Raw genomic sequence first — 22283 nt, forward strand, 5'->3', positions numbered from 1 at the left:
CCGAGTTCTCTGCTTGACTGAGCAGGGAAAAGAGACCGCAGTCACACTACACGATGGGGGGCTTGACAGCACCTTGATGGTGTCACTCCACTGGCTGCCCGCACCCCATAGCGATATCACTGTGCTGAATGTGCCGATCCGATCCCTGATTCCAGGGGGCATTTGACCCTCCTTGCCCCTACCTGCGGACGCCCATGGTTATAAACCTCCCTTACTCTATCCAAAGTAGGGCTGAAACAACTAATCGATTAATCGACAACTAATCGATTATGAAATTAATCGATTACTATTTTCATAATCGATTAATCGTCCAGTAACATAATGGGGTTAAAAAAAACTAAAATGAGCCCTTTATAGTACAAAAAGAGCAACAAATGGCTACTGTAAATATTACTTTCACAGTTCTACAGTAAAAAATTAACCCCTTACAGTAGCGATCTGCTTTTTTTGTACTATAAAGGGGTAATTTTATTTTTTTTAACCCCATTATGTTACTAAACATCTTAGACCTGGTTCACGTCTATGTGTTTTTTGCAGAAACGCACTACAGTTCATTTACATGGTTTCCTATGGGACACGTTCACATCCATGCTTTTTTCAGCCGCTGCGTATTTGGAAAGGGTCAGGGACTTTTTTTTTTTTAAACACAAAACGGTGCTTTTTTGGTTCAATATACTTCAATGGAGAAGCTGCAGAAAAGCATGTAATGTGTTTTTGCAGCAATTTGTGTTTTTAAATCTGCCCAACAACAAATTGGCCCAAAAAAATGCAAAAAAAGCAAATTGCAGCAAAATCACATGCGCAAAAAGCACTGCAGAAACAGATCAAAAGCAAACTGCATAGGTGTGCACCGAGCTTTATGCTGGCCACATGCATAAAATTTCAGACAAGAATATTCAGAAGAAAAATCTTTGTACATTCGCTGAATGAAAGAATGTTGTTTAAAATTTTCACTTGTTTTTAACATTCCGTTTTTAAAATGAATGTAATTTCTGAACGAAAACCACATCCACTGTCTGAAAATTCCTTTCACCAGGAAGTTTTCTATTTCCAAATTTTCCCATCACTGTGGTTGAAAATGAACATCAATTTAAGCCCACTAACGATTAGAAAATCGAACGAACGTTCTTAAAATGCCTTTATGTTTGAAGGAAGATATTGTTTGTTTTTTTAATAAAAAAAAAAAATTTGATCTCCGAGTCTGATGATATTTACCAGATTCACTCTTTAATAGTATATACAGTATATCTCCTCTAATAGTATATACAGTATATATCTCCTCTAATAGTATATACAGTATATCTCTCCTCTAATAGTATATATAGTATATCTCTCCTCTAATAGTATATACAGTATATATCTCCTCTAATAGTATATACAGTATATATCTCCTCTAATAGTATATACAGTATATATCTCCTCTAATAGTATATACAGTATATATCTCCTCTAATAGTATATACAGTATATATCTCCTCTAATAGTATATACAGTATATCTCTTCTGTCTGTTATTCTCAGAGTGGATTCGATATTTTGCTCCCTAACCATATAGTTGGTTATTTATATTTACCACTGCATAGAGATATTTAAAAATAAATTGCCTTTTTTTTAAACTTTACATATTTAACTAAATTATACACCACACTTTTTTTTTTTTAAGGTTAATAACCGATTAATCGATTAATCGAAACAATAATCGGCCAACTAATCGATTATGAAAATAATCGTTAGTTGCAGCCTTAATCCAAAGTGTACAAAAAAAATGCACAAAAACCAAATGATGTTGTTATGCCTGCATAGGAATTGTACATCCCAGAATACATTTAGGCCTCATGCACACTGGATGTTTTTGGATGTTTTTAAAGCAGCTGTTTTTGGCTTCAGACGTTTCTCTTTTACAGTCGATAAACTCCACATCATGTTATCCTATGTGTCCATGCACACATAGGCTGTTATCAACAGTTTTTAGCTGGGGTGTTTTTTGGCTTTAAAAAAACCCACAAAATTAGTGGGTTCTGAGAGGAGTTTTTCAGCTGTAAAAACGCTCTAGCATCAACCGCTGATAAAGGCTCAAAAACGCATCTCACCAGCGGTTTTTGACTTTTTTGATCCATTGAAAAAAAAGAAAGAAAAGGGTTTTTATTTCAAAACAAAAACGCTAAAAAAACGCTAATGCGGAAAAACGTAAAAAACCCTATTGCAAAAACATTGAAAAACGGTAAAAAACTTACTGCAAAGCTACTGGCGTTTTTATAATGTTATTTTAATTTCCACTCTGCATGAGGCCCACAAGTTCAACTGCATTTCTGACATTGAGGACTGAATTTCAGATGCAACATTGTAAGACACAAGGAAGTCATCTGATTAACTTAAATCTAATAAATACTATTTGTGCAGAAATGGAAGTGAAGAAGAGGCAGGATTAGGCTCCATGCACACTGGACATTAAAATAACGTTATAAAAATGCCAGTACCTTTGCAGTAAAAGTCTTTCAACGTTTTTGCAAAAGCGTTAGCGTTTTTTAGCATTTTTCTGTGTTAGCGTTTCTTAGTGTTTTTTTTATGTATGTATTTTTTTTTCAATGGATCAAAAATGTTAAAAAAATCACATTTTGAGCATTTATCGATGTTTATTAGTGTTTATGAGCGATTGGTGTTTTTTGTGGTCAGAAAAATGACTCCTGAATGCGATTTTATGGCGTTCAGAAAACAGCCCATAAACTCCACTGCTGATAAACGTCCATGTGTGCATGGACACATAGGATAACATAGAGGAGAGTTTATGGGCTGTTAAAAAACAGCCCAAACTCCCAAAAACGCCTGTTTATGATCTTCAGTGTGCATGGAGCCTTATTATGAAGAAAACGGAACAAAGGATGCCCTACATCTGCTACCACATGGCAAATCTGGCACATGATCTATTTTCTGTTTACCACAATACTGGAAATACATGATAGTTATTTATATGTGAAACCTGTGAGGAAATGCACGTGAAGCAGTAATTGTAAAGCTGGCCATAGATAGATTGACATTTGGTCGGTTCAGCAGGGACTTCTTGTTTGACACAAGTCAATTAAATTGACTTCTGATGAACAGGAATGTTGGAAAACTTTTGCCAATCAAATGGAGGAATTTGTTGATTCTTTTTTTTTTTTTTTTTGTTCCAATAGTTTTTATTACTTTTTTAAAACAGCATACAGAACATTATGCCAAGGTATTCATCATAAAATTGTTGAAACAGGGATGCAATATACATAGTACTTGGTAGCTCTTATCATATAAGTAATAACAAAACCCATTAAGAAAGGTTATATTATGGCCTAAGAGGCTCCTGATCGCATCCCTCAAAACTGAAAAGTCCCCCATCCCTCCCTCCATCATTATGGTGTGGCAGAACCATCGTCTAAAAAATGGAGCGCAAAAACATAAACATAAACTTAAAAAAAAAAAAAAGAGAGAAATTAGGTAGAGTAGAACAGAGTGGAATGGGTCCCCCGGGTCCCGGCCTCTGAGCACAAACAACCCAGATTTCAAGGAGCTTGAAGATAAGCAATCCAGGGCTTCCAGACTTTCTCAAACCTAGCTTGCTTATCTTGTCTTATACTGACCAGTTTTTCGTTTATCATGATCCAGGATGTTTTACCAAGTTAACATTAATTACAGGCGTTTTCCATGCATGGGCTATGGTTATTTTGGCCGCTAGGAAAATAAAAAATATGAGAGATCGTAGATGCCTGGGGATCTCCCCCGATAAGTCAGTGAACAACCCTGTTTTGGCCTCTCTGGGTATATTTTTTCCTGTCACTGAGTACATCAGGTTGAATATTCTGATCCAAAAATGTCAGACCTTTGGACAAGACCACCAGACATGATGCATATCTCCTTCCTGTCCGCACCCCCTGAAACAAAGGGATGAAGTGCCAGGGTATAGTTTAGCGCGCTAGCACCTTATAGTCTGCCTCTACCAATGAGGTGTTGAGTATGCCTTTGTGCACCATGGTCGACCATTTTGTCCACCCCCCCCCCCCCCCCAGGTCCGATTCTCAAGCCGTTTGGTAGGAAGGTTTGTTACCCTGATTATTGAATAGGTTATACAACTCCGTTATCCCTCCCTGTGATTCAGGATCTCGTATGCAGCGGTTTTCAAAAGGGGTCCTAGTGGTTATATCCACCTGATCTTTCAACAAGGTTTTCATGAAATGGATAATTTGATACAGGCGATAAGTCTCCGTGGGGGGCATTTGTAAGGTTTCCTTAAAATATTTGGGTCGTCTTATCCCCCCGTTATCAATAAAGTGAGCAATTCTGTAAAGTCCCTTGTTGATCCACTATGTGAATTGGGTGATCTGCATTTGTCCATTTTTTTTTTAATGGTTCAGCGCCCTGGCTGAACAAAAAAAAATGATCTATGGACAGCTTAATGTAAAATAGGGGGAGAATAGACAGGGGTCACCATTGTCTTTTCAGGACACACAGAGAGAAAGCACAAGCAGAATAAAATGCACAATACAAGAGGGCAGATATCATGACTGATTATATAGCATTACTTTACAGGGTACCCTCTGGTGTGGGTCATTTATTACCAATACCTGCTAGTTTTGTGAGTGATTTCTTCTGCCGTTAAAGTGGAGATCCACCAAAAAGGGGAAGCTCCACTTGTTTGCTTCCTCCCCCTCTCCACTGCCACATTTGGCATCTTTCGGGGGGAACAGATACCTGTCAAAACCAGGTACCCGCTCCCACTTCCGGGTAACATCGCTGAAATCGTTGTGTGGCGATCTACAAGATTTCCGGCCCCTTCTCCTTTGATTTTTTTAAAAATTTTTTACAGGCTGGAACGCCTCTTTGAATAAGTAAAATGCTAACTGATATCTGTTGCATACAGTATATGATTTATTATGATTTAAGTTTTTATGATGAACCTGCTACAAGAAATGAAGATGCACATACTGTTAGCAGGATATATAATGTCTAGCACTGACTGCACATATTATTAGTATTGGGTATAGAATATTTGTTTCACACAAATGGAATAGGTTTAGAGATGAGCTACGGAAGCCATCAAATCTAGGTAACTGCTGGCCATCTGTCATTTTGCTGGTTTTCTTAGATGATACTTTGTGTAAATGTACAGAACTGACTGCACATATTAGCAGCATTTGGGTGTAGAATGTTTCATAGAGTTGGAATGGGTAAAACATACACTTAGGAAGCCTTTAAAGTTAGGAAGGGAAGAGTCATGTTTCATGAATTGAGTCTTATTTTGTAAAATTGAATCAGTTATATTGCATACAGAGTGGGTCAATGAGAAGTTGTGAGTATGGTGATCAGATCACTTACTTTATGCCAAGGACACATGATTTTTGAACATAAAAGTAACCACTGAAAAGTCTGTCCCAGGATCGCTACAGAAGTAGTACAACATTCTTGAGTGAAAAGTCATCAATAAGTATTTATTCAATGTTATAGTGAAACGAATTGAAAATAGAACCTAACTGCCATTGATGGACAGTTTATTTAAACCCACACATTTAAACAGTAGTTCGTGGTGTAGACCTCAGCACTTGCCACCTTTTATTTGTCTTTAAAACTCTCTCCTCTCTTGGTCTTGTTTACGGGTGGCTCCATCTCTTACGCGGTCCGATGGAGTCACCCTTGCATGTTCACTCCCAGCTGGCAATCTACAGACACTGCATGCGTCCATAGAGAGAAAAAAAACAGACGGCAACCTACTCCCCCTGCTTCCATCTCCTATGTCCTCCCTGAGCGTACGTTATCTCTTCTGACAGTGCATGTATAATACCCAGGGCAAGCACTCCCCTACCCAGAAATTCAGGAAAGCAATGCACTGGGACCAGGAGCTGGTGGCAGTGTAAGATTAGCTAAGTAAATGTGTTTACACACCTACCGAGCGACTTGTGCACTGGGCAGTATTTGTTTGTTTTGAAGGCATTAATAAATTCAATGGGGCATTTAAAACTACGTTAATGGATAGAGCGTAATCATCAGGTGTGGAGCTAAACAAATCAGTTCATAAGTCTCTATATCTTGCTACCTGAGGCGGAGCGGGGAATGCCTAAAACACTAATAAGAGATTACTATGTGGCTGGGTAGTCCTCAATGTAATACAACACCTCATCCCAAAGATCTAATGATAAGGTCAAAGAAGGGGAATATAGGGATTATGACGGTGCCAGGAAAACACGGTACATACCAAGATTTTTTAAAAATGAGTAATTTTTATTAGAACATATCATATATAAAAAATAAACACAAAAATTACAGAGTCAAGGTGTGCATAAATACTAAAAGCATATCTGTAGTGAATTTCACCGAGCTAGGCCTCATAAATGTTGCGGCCAATGCAAAGGATAGGTATTTTAGGTATCCGACATGTTTCGCCAGTATTGGCTTCTTCAGGGATAAGTTGTTAATGCCTAAAACGCTACAGTAGTTCTGCAAGTCACCAGAGGGGGCCTCACACAACTCCAGCACTAAACCTCCAGCCAGGAGCACAATAGGTAGCTGTAGAGGGCAGTAAAAAGGACCTGGCCAATTATGTATAGAATAGTGCTTTTTAAAGTGAATGACAGGACACCGATAAATCCTTACGCTTAGAGAGAAATTCTAAACATCAACAGGAGCAAGATTTGCATGAACAGGAGAAGAGTTTATGTGCCACTTGTAAGACATTGGATAGATATATAGCGAGATGCTGGACTAGGTAGAGCCAGCAACCAGCGACAACACCAGTCAAGTGGTGGTTGATGCGTCGGTGTCCTGTAACATCCCTGTCATTCACTTTAAAAAGCACTATTCTATACATAATTGGCCAGGTCCTTTTTACTGCCCTCTACAGCTACCTATTGTGCTCCTGGCTGGAGGTTTAGTGCTGGAGTTGTGTGAGGCCCCCTCTGGTGACTTGCAGAACTACTGTAGCGTTTTAGGCATTAACAACTTATCCCTGAAGAAGCCAATACTGGCGAAACATGTCGGATACCTAAAATACCTATCCTTTGCATTGGCCGCAACATTTATGAGGCCTAGCTCGGTGAAATTCACTACAGATATGCTTTTAGTATTTATGCACACCTTGACTCTGTAATTTTTGTGTTTATTTTTTATATATGATATGTTCTAATAAAAATTACTCATTTTTAAAAAATCTTGGTATGTACCGTGTTTTCCTGGCACCGTCATAATCCCTATATTCCCCTTCTTTGACCTTATCACTAATAAGAGATTGTATATTCGTATAGTGTCCTCATTCTGTGTTTATTAAAATTTCACAAGCCAACTGTTTGGAGGGTAGAGTAATCACAAGCCACCGGGTCTCTACCACCCACTTCCTTATGATCAACAAGAAGTGTTAGGTGCCAGGTGCAAAAGAGCAAGATTAGGTCGCCAAAGATTCCATCTGGGGCTCCTTTTGCGGTTGCATGGCAGCGACTTTTGTCACAATCCATTACTGGCCATGGCAACGACTTCTATTACACCTCACTGCTGGCCATGGCAGTGACTTCTGTCACATTTTACCTCTGTCTACAGCATTAACTTCTGTCACATCTCACTACTGGCCATGTATATCAGGAGTTGAAATTACCTCCTTGCTTCTGGTTAAAGTGCTTTTCACTCCATTGGTTTGTAAATACATTTCTGCTTTTATGAAGCGCTAAAACAGAATTATTACACTAAATTTTGTGAGCATTTTATCTTTAACACACATGATTTAGGGCAGATCAGAACTGAGGTCTGATGCATCAGTTCGTTTTTGTCTAAAAATTGCTTCTCCTCATGCATCTATCATTCTCAGACCAGCCCTAATCTGAATCGGATTGGTAATTATGGAGAAATACGTCCAGATCCTTCTGGCCCATGGTGAGGTATAGATGTTCTGCTAAAAATCGCACCATTAATGTCAAACCGACATTTTTGTTTTGTTTTATTATTTTGTTCCTCTTTAATTTTTAGTTTGATTTTGGGTCTTTTTTTTAGAGTTGTTTCGAGTTTTACTTCCAAATCTACACATAGAAAAAAAAAAAATAGGGTAGTTTGTCTCGTAAACTGAAAGCTAAAGCAAAAAATAAATAAATAAACCCTCAGATGAATGGCAAGTTTGCAAAATGTAGAAAAATAGCCTTTGTAGTTGGATATGTGCAGTGGCTTCTACTTATCAGAATAAATAACAGCAGATCTTAGGTGGGAGAGCAGATGTTATAAGTATCTTGTAATAAGCTAGCCATCTGCAAGGCGTATGGTGTTTTCTGCATTAACAGGTTTATAATCGCTGCAATCAATTTGTGTCGCCAATATCTGATCAGTAGCCTACAATGTAGTGATGTCATTAATAAAAATTACACTACTTTGAAATATTTCTTATTGGACATTCAGAAAGTATTTGAAGGTTTGTGTCAGACCTGTAACTAATTGCTCCTTACAAATGCTGAAATGCCTGAATTTTTTAAATCCCAGCCATACAGTGCCTTGCAAAAGTATTCACCCCCCTTGGCTTTTTACCTATTTTGTTACATTACAGCCTTTAGTTCAATGTTTTTTTAGGTTCAATAAGTTTTTATTGTATATAAAGTAATTTTCCAAACGTTAGATGAAAACATGAACAAGACCAGATGCTCGACATCGGGCAATCTGGTTTAGTAATAAAGAAACATACATAGGCAGATCAATACAATGTTATGCGTTCTGTCCTCAATATGAACATAGTGTATTATCTCAACAGCTTTCATAACTTTTGCTATTAGTCGTGTTACCAAAAATTCCCGAGATCTGGACGCCCCAACGGGATCATGCTGCGCCCAGATGTCAAGGAACTCAAAATGAATAGACAAGTAATCTGAATGCCAACAGCATATAGACGTTGGTATTTAACCAATCTGTTGGAGGGAATTGATATTAAAGAGCAGAATACTATAGGTTAAAAATCTTGGCTATAGATAGCCCAAAAGAGTAGTTTAAGAGTAAAGAAAAATTTTGGAATGACAGAGGAAAGAAAAGAGGTGAGGGGAGGAACGGAAAGGAAAACTGGCAAGGTAGGTAGGAGAAGGGGGGAGAGGGGGGAAGGAGGGGAGGAAGGGGGACAGCGAGCCTCGTCCCGAGTCGGGACCCATATTGTTAGGTTGTTTGTGTAGAACTAGTAGATGTTGTTACTTGGCTAGGTGCCTTCATAGCTGTGAGTCTGTTTTTTAGCTTATCTGAAGTGGAGTAATGCCTCCATATGCTCCAAATAAAGGAGAATTTTGCGTATTTGTCTATGGCTCTGGCTTGCATTTCCTCCATAAGCATGGTATTGTTTATTTCACTTACCCACTCTAGAAGAGATGGGGGAGTGGTGGATTTCCAGTGTCTAGCGATTAATTGCCTACCACTGCTGAGAAAAATTGTTAAGAGATTGTGTCTTGATTTTGACTTGATTTTAACAGGTAGTATAGATAGGAGAGCGATGAAAGGAGAGGGAGTGAGTGATTTATCGTAAATTTCTGTATAGATTTGGAAGATTTGGGTCCAGAACGGACCTATCACGTTGCATTCCCACCAGATGTGACTATACGTACCCTTCTCAGAGTTACATCTCCAACAGATGTCGGTGGTTGATGGAAACATGATCCTGAGATTTGTTGGCACTCGATACCATCTGAATAATAGTTCAATTTTTTTTAATCTGAATTCTATGTGATGGATCAGAACACAATAGTCTAAGTTGGTGAAGTAAAATTAGAAAAATATATACATCAAACTATTTTTCAGAAATAAAAAACTGATAATTGGCATGTGCGTATGTATTCACCCCCTTTGTTATGAAGCCCATAAAAAGCTCTGGTGCAACCAATTACCTTCAGAAGTCACATAATTAGTGAAATGATGTCCACCTGTGTGCAATCCAAGTGTCACATGATCTGTCATTACATATACACATCTTTTTGAAAGGCCCCAGAGACTAAAATTGAACTTTTTGACCATCAAAGAAAACGCTATGTCTGGCGCATATCCATCACATCACCTAAAGAACACCATGCTTTGGGAATGTTTTTCAGCAGTCGGGACTGGGAAACTGGTCAGAGTTGAGGGAAAGATGGATGGTACTAAATACAGGGATCAAAGTCCAGGAACTGAATATAAGAAGAAGTATTCACCGCTCCAGAAAAAAGTCCAAACAGACCAAAATTAATCCTTGGTTCAGAGGTTAAGGGTGCTGGCTATTACTGGTAGCAGTAAACTGATTTGAATTCTGGACAGCCGCACTCATAAATTAGCCTTATTTATTAAGAATATGCACATCTATTACAGGATAACAGCAGACAGGAACAGAGCTGACGTTTCGCACTAACGTTAGTGCTTACTCATATGAGTAAGCACTAACGTTAGTGCGAAACGCCAGCTCTGTTCCTGTCTGCTGTTATCCTGTAATAGATGTGCATATTCTTAATAAATGAGGCTAATTTATGAGTGCGGCTGTCCAGAATTAATTCCCGTTTACTACTAAATACAGGGATATTATTGAGCAAACCCTGTACCACTCTGTGTGTGATTTGAGGATAGGACGGAAGTTCACCTTCCAGCAGGACAATGACCCCAAACACACTGCTAAAGCAACGCTTGAGTGGCTTAAGGGAAAATATGTAAATGTGTTGGAATGGCCTAGTCAAAGCCCAGACCTCAATCCAATAGAAATCTGTGGACAGACTTAAAGACTGCTGTTCGCAAGTGCAAACCATCCAGCTTGAAGGAGCTGGAGCAGTTTTGCCAGGAGGAATGGGCAAAAATCCCAGTGGTAAGATGTGGCAAGCTCATAGAGACTTATCCAAAGGACTTGGAGCTGTGAAAGCCGCAAAAGGTGGCTCTACAAAGTATTGTCTTTGGGGGGGGGTGAATAGTTATGCACATTGACTTTTTCTGTTATTTTGTCCTATTTGTTGTTTGCTTCACAATAAAAAAAAAAAAAAATCTTCAAAGTTGTGGGCATGATCTGTAAATTGATGCAAATCCTCAAACGATCCATGTTAATTCCAGGTTGTGAGGCAACAAAACACGAAAAATGCCAATGGGGGTGAATACTTTTGCAAGGCACTGTATAAAGATGTTGATGAGCCAGGTAATTGCTGCCTGTCTGTCATTTTGCAGGTTTAGGCAATCTGAGCTTATTGTCAAAATAGATTGGGAAATCTCCATCCATTGTGTAGTCTTTCTTAGATGGGACTTTTAAATGATGTCTTAAGCTTTTGTTTGTTAAAGCTGAACTCCAGACTTGTTTCAGTCTTACCCAGTTGTACAGGCTCCTCTCCTGTACTGATTTCACTGCATACTGTGAGCTTCTCATACTGTGCATTCCTAGCTGGAGGACATCCCACATCATCCAGCTCTTCCCTCCCCAGCCTGGCTGTGCCTGGCCTGCCTCTTTCATTCATTGGATTACAGTTCTTTCAGTCATAGAGGCTCAGCATCACAGTCTCCATGCAAATGCATTCTGTTTAGGGATGCTCATTCATGCTGACTTCCTCTAAACAAGACATTTTAATATATGCATTATTCTTCCTAAGAGTCAGTCCACTGCTTGCATCAGGACTGATTGCTCTTGATAGGTGTACTAAGACAGGATGCTGTGACTTTTTTTAGAAAGCCATGTACAGAATTCTGCTGCCCCCTCCCACCAGCCATGATCTGTCTGCATTGCATAGAAAAGCATAGAGACTAAAATGGGGTATATAATGGAAACAGAAAGTTATATTTAAAATGATGTAATTGGCCTGTTGATGAGGGGGGGGGGGGGGGGGAGGAGGAATATGAGAAGGCAAAATATAAGCAGACTAAATTTCATTTTTAAGCACATCTGCATCACTAACAGTAAAGGTTGCCTCTTCTTTTCACCATTCAATGTTCAGTGATTTTAAATAGAGATTGAATTGATTTCTCTTTACCTAATGGCACCTTTTTTTGATATATCTTGAAATACATAGCAGTTTGCTCTCAGCGGTGTGTCTTGCTTATCATATACCACATGAATTGCAGGCAAAATATTTCTAGTCTAGATATAGACAATTTAATGGAGTGTTACCCAAACAATGATCGAGCTGTGATTGGGGTAAATACGTGATTTTATTTTGTGACTAAATTGAATGTTTTGCTTTCTTTCCAGTATGGCCAACCTGAAGATTGAACTAGCAAAGCTGGACAGTGAGGCTTGGCCTGGGGCCCTGGATGTGGAGAAAGAGAAGCTTCTGCTAATTAATGAAAAGGAGGAACTACTGAAGGAGCTACAGTTTGTGACTACACGGAAACGCACTCAGGATGAGATTGAACGGCTGGAAGCAGAGAGGAGGAGACTGGAAGAGGACCTCTTGTCTGTCAAAAGCACCCCCAGCCAAGCACTTGCCGAGAGGTTTGTCATCCTTTTGAGCAAGCTATGCTCCTGTACAGGGTCCATGGCCTATTGTACTTGGCAGGCTTAACCTGATATTTACATTTTGAACAAGAAAAGTGCCAGCTGTAGCTGTTATTTTTTTTAGCCAGAAAACCCTCCACTATGTGCCCCTCTGAAACTGGTTTCACTTTATTTTAAACTCTTCAACTTCCTTGACTAAGTCCCACCCATGCGTATTCCCCTGTCCAGTCAAATATTCCCCTACTAGCTACTGATGCATTGTCCTTGAACACGGTGATGACAGGTAGGTGAGGCTTTTTCTAAACTCAGGAAGGCCAAGTAAAGTGAGTCACCGAATGACGCATAGAACAGCTACTCTGGCTAACCGAGTTAACAGTAGGCATATTAAAATGTTACTAAACCTAAAAACGTTTTTTACCTTAATGCATTGTTTGCATTAAAGCGGAGTTCCACCCTGAAATTTTTTTTTTCAGAATCGGACTCCTCTAAACATTTGGAGGAATTTTTATACTTACCAAAATCGCCCTGTTACTATGTAGTCCTCCTAAATCTGCCACTTCCTGGTCCGCGGAGCTCCTCGTCACTTCCCCCCTCGCCTGTGCTTCTGGGAAATGATGTGTCATCATTTCCCAGGACTCTGTGAGCAGTACTGTGATGTTGCTATAACAACAGGGTGGGACCTTCCTCCGCCGCTGCCCATTGTTATGACAACTTTAGAAACAATCGGTGCTACGGCCGGTAAATACTAGTTTTTTAATGATGGGATCTATTAAAAAATTTTTTTTTTTTTCGCCGGGAACCCCGCTTTAAGGTAAAAAAATGTTTTCAGTTTCTCTGTGCTCCCCTTCCTCTGTGTGAAGGGGAAGAGAGGGGAGAAGAGATCAGTGATGTGCATGGCTGCATCTATTCTCCTCTCTTTTCCTCTTTACACAGCATTCAAACAGCAACAGGAGCCATTGGCTCTTGCTGCTGTCAATCAGATGCAGTAAAGAGGAAGTGAGGGGTGGGCCGAAGTCCTGCTGTGTAAGTAAGCCCAGCTCCATACACAGGTTGGGAGCTCACATACCACGTTCTCCCTAAAGCCAGCGACTGGCTATGGTAGTCCCAAGAAGAAGAGGAGGAGCCAAGATAGCTGCCGAGGACCCCAGAAGAGGAGGATCAGGGCCACTCTGTGCAATACCACTGCACAGAGCAGGTAAGTATAACATGTTTGTTATTTTAATAAAAAAAACTTTTTGGCTTTAGTAACACTTTAAGATGCAAGCTCCTTGACAAGACATTCAAGCTAATGTAAACATCTGACTGGTTTGCTTCAGTTACCTCCTTGTGATCTCTGATGACCTTTTCAAACCAGGTGTGTTGGGACAATGCTGCTCAGCCTTGCCCAGTGCAGTCCCAATACAAGGCAAAAATACTGTTTTCTTTTTCTGTTAGGCCAGTACGCATCATTGTGCTGCAGTGGTGTGCCCTGAAAAAAAAGATTAGCATGCATTACTTTTTTTTAGTGCTTCACAGTATGAAACAATCCACAGCATTTTGGCCTTTACAATTTCTGTTTCAATGGTTTTTATTGTTTTTTTAACCACTTGAGGTCCAGGCCATAGCCGAATGATGGCCACATCACGGACCTCAATTTCCGGGAAGCCGTCATAAGACGTCCTCCCCTGTGCACGCGCACCGTGCGCACGCTGTGATCACGGAGACTCGGATAATCACTGATCCGAGTAAGGGGCCGATCCCGGTCCCTTACCATGTGATCAGCTGTCAGCCAATGACAGCTGATCACACGATGTAAATAAAAGCTCGGTAATCGCTTTTTTTTTCTCCTCGCGCTGATAGCGCGAGGAGAAAAAAAAAGCCGATCACCGGCTTATGTTAAAGGGAGATCGGTCCCAAAGAGGAAGGAGGCACATATGCCTCATCTGTGCCTGCCATTGCCACCTGCCAGTGTCCACAGTGCCCAGCAGTGCCACCTATCAATGCCCACAAGTGCCACCTATCAATGCCCACCAGTGGTGCCAATCAGTGCCACCTAGCAGTGCTGCCATCACTGCCACCCATCAGTGCCCATCACTGCCACCTATCAGTGTCCATCACTGCCACATAAAATATAAAAAAAATATAAAAAACAAAAACTAAAAAACGCAGAGGTGATCAATTACCACCAAAAGAAAGCTCTATTTAAGGGGAAAAAATGATAATGATTCATTTGAGTACAGTGTTGCAAGACCACGTAATTGTCATTCAAATTGCGAGAACGCTAAAAGCTGAAAATTGGTGTGGACAGGAGGGGGGTTTAAGTGCCCAGTAAGCAAATGGTTTAAAGAAAAATATAAAGAGTTACAAAATAGAAAACCAACTATAATATCCTTGTATACATCCATCACATTCTGGAAATATAGTTAGGAGAACTGGAAAAGAAAAACACCCCAGAGTTGTTACAGGTGAGCAGCACAAAGTGTACACCGATTATCAAATAATAGGTCGAAGGTATACAACAGTCTCCCATTATTTTAAACTTATCGATAATACAATGGTCAATGTATAGAAGGAAAACAATAGGCAACTTGCTAAAGAATTGTAAAGTAGTCCAGTGGGAGCAGCTAACCATGACAGCAGGCCCAGGATAGGGCAGCCACTCACAAAAAACTACCAATAGCAGATATGTCTAAAGTGAATATATTTATCCATCAAAAAGATGTAGCAATAGGACTACACATTATGCAGCGTTGTTGGTAAATTAAAAGAAAGGAAAAAAAGAGAAGAGGGGAAGGAGGAAAAAAGCGAAAGGGGAGAGGCAGAAAGGGGGGTGAAAGAGAAAAGGAAAGAATCCCATCCATCTAGAAGCCCCTGTCAGGTTACCTAAGGCCAGGTGACAGATGCACACTGCTGGGGTTAGGAGCGCACCACTAAGGTTGTGGACCCTTCAGCTGACTGCTGCGGATGGAGCTCTGGGTGGTTCAGGAAAGCAGCTCCACCTGAACACCGACACGGACCAAACAGGGAGCTAGAGTGTGAGATTCCTCAGGGCACGGAATCTAAGAGCCAGCAGATTTTCACCAGAGCCTCTGGTGGTGAGGATGGATTTGGCTGCAGCCGACTCCAGGTCGCTGCCCCCGGGGTCCCTCAGCTCATGCTCACACACACTGGCTCTGTTGGACAAACCATGTGAGGCGCTTTTTACAGCACATCAGCATTTTTGTCGTCACACCGTACACCAGCAGCTGCTAGTGTGAACGGGCTCTGACAGGATTTATAAATGTCCCTTTGTTTGATTTTATTCTTTAATATGTGTTGGCTGCCCATCAATCTGTTCTGATGGGCTAATATCCATTATCCATTATGCCCCTTTCACACAAGAGGTTCTGAAAAACAGATCGGCGGACCCGATTGGATGCTCCATTCTCCTCTATGGGCAGTCGGATGTAAATGGACCAATCCAATCCGGCAAAAACAACCGGAAGGGGATCTGTTCCCCTCTGTCTGACCGGATCAAATCAGAGGGCAGTCTGGTGTAAACAGACAGCCGGTCTGTTTACATCTGACTGTCTATAGAGCAGAGCGGTCTGTGTCTGTGTCTGTTCTGCATAAACTGAGGGGACACAGACTGGTCATCCGGCTGGTCCGCTCAGCAGGGGATCAGCCAACAGATCCCCTGCTGAGAAAAAACAGATCTGGCCCATGTGAAAGGGGCCAAACTTAGTCTAGGTGGCTGACTAGTGCTTGTACATTTCCATTTAGCTAAATAAAAGTTATAGAGGTGCAAATATTTTGTCCAGCAATTGTCCAATATTTACGAATACATTTTTTACTGGAATTTACTTCCCGTTATGCTTAGTGTTATAGAGGAATAGTTTTGAAAGTGTACCTATGTTAGTGATATATTTTTTTTCTTCTTTTTTTTTTTTTTTTTTTGAAGGGGGGAAAAGTTCAAACCAAACATGCCAGATATACTTAACAAGTTTCTAAAAGCATATATTCTGGAATAAATATTAGTTCATTTTGTTTTGTGTGAAATGCAGGATATTTTATTTTCTTTTGTTTTGCTTGTTAATCCCTAAATATGCCTAAAGTAAGCACATATTTTGATAATTGTACTAACGTCAGAAAACCCTATTTCTAATCTTGTCTTTCTCTTTTAAAAAAAAATCATGTACAAAGCAAACTGTATAAAACAATAGCGACTTGCTAAACAATTTGAATAGTAAAGATGATTGAAGTGTCTTTTCCAAAGCCAGGCAGCAGAATAGATTTTTAAATATACCCAAAAAAGAATGTGAAATTTTTTTTTAATGGAATGTTTCTATTGACTCAGGTTGAAAATTCAAGAGAAAAAGAAGGAGTTAGTAAAAAAGCTGGAAGAGACAACAAAACTCGCCACATACCTGCATTCAGAGCTGAAAAGGTAAGTCCCTGACTTCTAGCCTCTGCAGTTTAATCAGCGGCTTGTACTTAAATTTTTATGAGAATTTCAGCAGGAGATACATATACATACTGTATCTAACACAAAAATAAATATATTCTAATAATTTGGGGGCTTTTATTTTCAATAAGATTTATCTAAGTCCAAGAAAAAACATTTAATATATTTACAAGTCCTTAGATGTGGTGGTTGCATTAGTTTTCCTTTTTCAAGCTAAGAACTTTTTCTGCACTTACACAAAAAACAAAACAAAACACAAGAAAACATGTTGACCCTACAAGAAAACCAGTGTTCTTGTCGCTTCCTGTGCACTAAACCAGGGCTCTACAAATCCCAGGTGCCAGGTCGCCATAGCGACTAGAAATTGTGTTCTGACGCCTGGACTTTTGTCAGCCTATTCACTGTTGATACCAGACGCAGGGATGCACAATTTCTATCGCCCGATGCCCGGGACTTGCAGTTCTGGGCTTCGGGCAGGTAGTATTCTTTAACATTTAGCCCTACTGCTGGCAAGCAGCAGGGTTTACTTATCGGGTGAAAGCAGAATGTTTCCACACACCCCGCACGCATCCCCCCCGCTGTGTATCCTGGGCTGCGCTTGCCCATTAGCGGCTACGAGACCAGCATAGCGAGTGCTGCTGGGTGGAAGGGAGGGAGGAGAACGGACACACATCTGCTCTCCTCCCCTTCTTGTTGCTGACCCTGAAGTGACATTGTATGATGTTCCTTCTGGGTCCCCAGTGACAGTTTCCCCATGCCAGGGAAAAATGTAATGTAGTGCTAACTGCATTGCATTATATTCAGTCGAGCACAGGGGAGTCACGAAGGGTATTATAAACTCTGGATGTCTCATTAAAGAGAACCTGTCACCAAGCAAATCATCACATAATGAACTTTTGGTCAAAAAACTTTTTCAAAAAAATTATTTTGAAATTGTAAATAATGTAAGTTACACCCAAGCACATAAAATACCCCCCCCCCAAAAAAAAACAAAAAAAAAACGATACACATGTTACATATCGAAATCAAACAAAGAATAATGAGGCTTATTTTACCATGTATATAAGTTCTGTACCCTAGATCAATGGTTGCCTACCAGCCCCCATATATCTGTAACCCAAAGTAGTCCCAAACAGGGGGGGACCAAAAGAAAACCGGGGCTCACAGGAAAGGCAATCTAGATGAATGTATTAAATTCGAATGAATATTTATTGGTACAAAATTGAAAAACATGGGGATATATACATGTTACATATCGCCATTCACATTGGAATGAGAGCAATAATTCTAGCACCAGACCTCCTTTGTAAGGCTAAATAAAGCTTTGTTCGCAAAAAAAAAAAAAAAAAATTGGCTCCTATCTTTTTTTTTTTTTTTTTTTTTTTTTAAGCTTACTTCTAGATTCAAAGCAAATTTGTCAAGCGCTGCTCTATACTGAAATCTCATGTTATATCAGCCTTCTAAGTTCTTATCTGTGGACTACAGAACAACTCCCCCATATGTTATGCAGATAAAAGGGGGAAGCATACTCCATATAAGGAGAGTAGCCTACGGCGACAATGCTGTCCTTCAGTAGATCTACTGTACAGTGAGTTAGTGTTGTCCGGTGTTACTGACAGGATCACCAGATAAAAATAAAGGAGGAAATGCTTGGAAAAAAAAAAAACAATGGAGCCGCCATATCTAAACACTGGTAGGTTGCTATATTACAGTTTGTTTTTAGTTTTTTTATACTCTTTAATCTGCCCAAATGAAATAGTTAACAAACTAAAGTTTCATAATATACTGTATAGTTTAATACAAGGTTACAAAATCTAAACCTTATAAATTTAGACTAAAGCCCTGGTTTGATATTGATTCCATTTTAGCATTTAGTGGTTGTGTTTTTATAATTAATAAAATAATCAGACGTTGTTTTAAGAAGTGGCTTTGCATTTATCCTTATTTATCTGATCATTTAGGTGTCTTTGATTTTCCCTTTGTTTATACTTCCTGTAGCTCTGAACAGAAGTATCTATTATAATTAATATCCTGTATTAATTGAATAATACTCAGCAGTACTTTACGCCTTTTCATGTACACAGCAAAATAAACAAATTGATAATGTTTGAAGAACTAATTAGGTTTGACAAACATCTTCATTACACACTGGATAATCACTAAAGCCTTGTCAATAAGACATGCTTCGTCTTGCTAAGCGTTCCTTACAGCCAAAGCAGGCAAATGTGTATCACGGCTAAAATGCACAATGTTGTACTCAAAATGTGATAATCCTTCTCTTTCATGTTATAAACAATTTAACTGTTTACAGGAAACTTTGCCTTCAAAGACATCTAAATGTATTTTTAGTTAACAGTGGGCATAAAATATTATATACTTTTTGCTAATCTGCCTAATTATTATTCTAGAATAGAGACTGAACTTTTTTATTTGTAACATCAAAACATAACATTCAAAAAAAAGATTCAAAATGCTAACCACAACATACAAGGCCATCCACAACATTGCCCCCAGCTACATCACCAACGTTATCTGCAGATATTGCCCAAATCGTCCCCTCCGCTTCTCCCAGGACCTCCTCCCATGCTCGCCTTTAGGACTTCTCCAGAGCCTCTCCCATCCTCTGGAACTCCCTGCCCCAGTATATCCGATCAGACCCCCTAACCTGTCCACCATTAGGAGATCCCTGAAAACTCACTTATTCAGGGAAGCCTATCCCACACCCACCTAAGAACTGTCCCCGAGCCACCCCCCATCAAATCATTCTTTGCATCTATTACCTTTTGTACCACCACCCCCTGCCTTTAGAATGTAAGCTCTACGAGCAAACAAAATTAATGTTTCCTATTTAGAATAAGCAGCTGTCAGGTTAGTAAAACAGCGATATCAGAACCGATTTAGGCTAATGGGTTAATCACACATAGTTGAACTACTCAAATTCTTTTGTTCAATTAAAACAATAACATTATATTACATATTCTTGTATTTGCTGAAACATCAATGTTTACTAACTGAAGTTCATAAACAAAATATCTTTGAAAAAACAAACAAAATAACTTAAACTGAATATATCAGCTGGGTCCACGTAAAAAAAAAAACTTCAAACACGGTCCTATCATCACAGCAAGTCTTCTCGTGATATTTTTTCATTCAGGCCACCAGGCCGTGCATCTCTTTGTTGCATTGCTTGCATTTTGCGCACATACTTGTTTTACCCATAGGTAGAGGAACTGCATTAAAATATTCTCAAACTGGGTCTCTTTTATGGCCTGCTGCCATTTTGTTCCTCAAGGGAGGAATAAAGCACTTCAAGCTATGTGCAGAAAAATCACAAGGTTTATAAGCTGCTTAGAAGGTTTCATTTTCATTTTTACTGCTTGCCCTTCTTCCTCACACTTGGAGCCTGGTGCAGATGCATTTTTCTTCAAACAATCATACAGTCTGTAGTGTACACAGATTTGCACAACAATGGGATAAATGACTATTCATAAACTTTGTTTTATCTCACGGTTACTGTGAAATTGTGTGAATGCATCAATGCAGTGCATGTTATATCAGCTTGCAGAGCTTGTATTCATTAAATGAGTATACCAAAAATGTAAATATTGCAGAATGTACAGTTTCATGTTATATAACTAAGCTCAATTTCACGCTGAATAAACAAAATGATTAATGTATCTTGAATAGAAAATTTTTTTTTAGATTTGTTTACTCCAAAAGCATTTTATTAAAATAAATTTGATTTAAATTTAAAAAAAAATCCAATTTTTTATTAATTTTTTTTTTTTAAACATTGTCGATTTTTATCCACCCAGTCACCAAATAAATGGCCCCATTAATTAGTGTACATGTGCTTGGCCCCTTTCACACGATTGGACCGATCGGATCCACCTCTCCGCTTTTCAGGCGGATCCGATCGGGCCACCCATTGACTTCTATGGGGAGGCGGATGTCAGCGGATATGTGTCCGCTGACACTCGCCTGGCATCCGATCTGACAAGATCCGCTGAAAGCAGATGTATGGCGATCCGTTTACCATCCCCCCAGAGGGCCGGATTCATTCAATTTCTCCATGGAGGAGAGCGGGACTCTGACAGGTCCATCTCAGCACAGTGAGCGGAGACGGACCTGTCATCTGCCTGCTCAGCGGGAATCAACAGAGTGATCCCCGCTAAGCTAGCAGAGTCCGTCAAAAAGGATCCGCCCCGTGTGAAAGGGGCCTAACTCTCGACAGAAGTTAAAAAGCTTGTACATTTTCCAGGGGACTAAGGGCACATAACATTTTACTATTAAACTTTGTGTTGTGGTTTAGAAATAAAACATTTTTTCTTCTCTGTCAGTGCTGTCTGTAGCTCCACCCCAGGTAAAGTCCAATTTATGGGAATTCCTATGGGTGAAGGTAAGACAGCACCGAAGCTACAGTCACCTCTTTTGCAGCCCTACTTGTGTCTCCACCCCTATTCAGCTTTCACAAGCTTCTGCAGTCTCCAGCTTTAGAGGAGATTACTACAGTAGTAACTGCTAGCTTGTCTTGTGAAAGGCAGCTGGAGCGGGGAGTTGTCATTCACAATGCTCTCATGATGCAACACAAGCTGACAACACAAGCCTGCAGCTACTACTTTAGTCTCTCAGACAAATATTTTAGCTGCTGGCTTGTGTTTTTCTGATTGACAGAGCTCTGCTCCAGCTGCCTTCATTCACAACAAAAGCTGTCTGCTATTACTATAGTAATCTTCTCTTCTTATAGTGCAAAATGAGCTGTGGGGTGGGGCACAGAGAAGCACATACAGGAGGGCTGAAGATGTTCATTCTGGTAGCGTTCAGAGAAAGCGAAAGCTGTCCCTTGTCAGTCGAATTCCATCTCCTGCTCCAGTGTTGTAAGATCACAATCTGACAGCACTGCTTCTCAGCCCCTGCACAGATATTAACAGGGACAAGTTTTATGTGCACTGGGTCCATTGCGGGGTTTTACAAGTCTTTTCAACTTCTGGGGAGACTCCTTCTTTAAAGCAGTCTCTCCTGTACTATAATTGTCTACTCTGATTTTGCTGCACACTGTGAACTTTTCACAGTGTGCATAGTTGTCTGCATCGAGTTGGATAGAACCCGCCTAATTTTTTTGCTGGAAGGCATCCAGTATAATCTAGGCCTTTCCTCCCCAGCCTAACTGTCTCTGGTCTCCCTCTTTCATTAATTGGATTTCAGTTGTTTTGAACCATGGAGGTTCAGTGTCACATGTGGGTGTTACCTATAGCAGTGATTCTCAACCCTGCCCTCAAGTACCCCCAACAGGCCATGTTTTGGGGATTTCTCTTAGATAAAATAGCTGTCCAAAATACCAAGCCATTGACTGTGTGTGTCTCTCTCTCTCTCTCTCTCTCTCTCTCTCTCTCTCTTTCTCTCTCTGTGTCTCTCTCTCTCTCTCTGTCCCTCTCTCTCTGTCTGTCTCTGTCTCTCTGTCTCT

General features: G+C 40.0%; 1 protein-coding gene across 1 annotated transcript in view; it reads left to right on the forward strand.

Moving 5' to 3' along the window:
- WWC2 (WW and C2 domain containing 2) overlaps positions 1-22283 on the forward strand; it is a 203050-nt gene that overhangs the window by 85603 nt on the left and 95164 nt on the right. Inside the window, exons 8-9 of the mRNA XM_073606900.1 lie at positions 12151-12393; positions 16712-16801. Coding sequence (XP_073463001.1) covers positions 12151-12393; positions 16712-16801 — 333 coding nt within the window. The remainder of the gene's footprint in view (positions 1-12150; positions 12394-16711; positions 16802-22283) is intronic.

This window comes from Aquarana catesbeiana, linkage group LG01 (genome assembly GCF_042186555.1).
Source record: "Aquarana catesbeiana isolate 2022-GZ linkage group LG01, ASM4218655v1, whole genome shotgun sequence".
Lineage (NCBI taxonomy): Eukaryota > Metazoa > Chordata > Amphibia > Anura > Ranidae > Aquarana > Aquarana catesbeiana.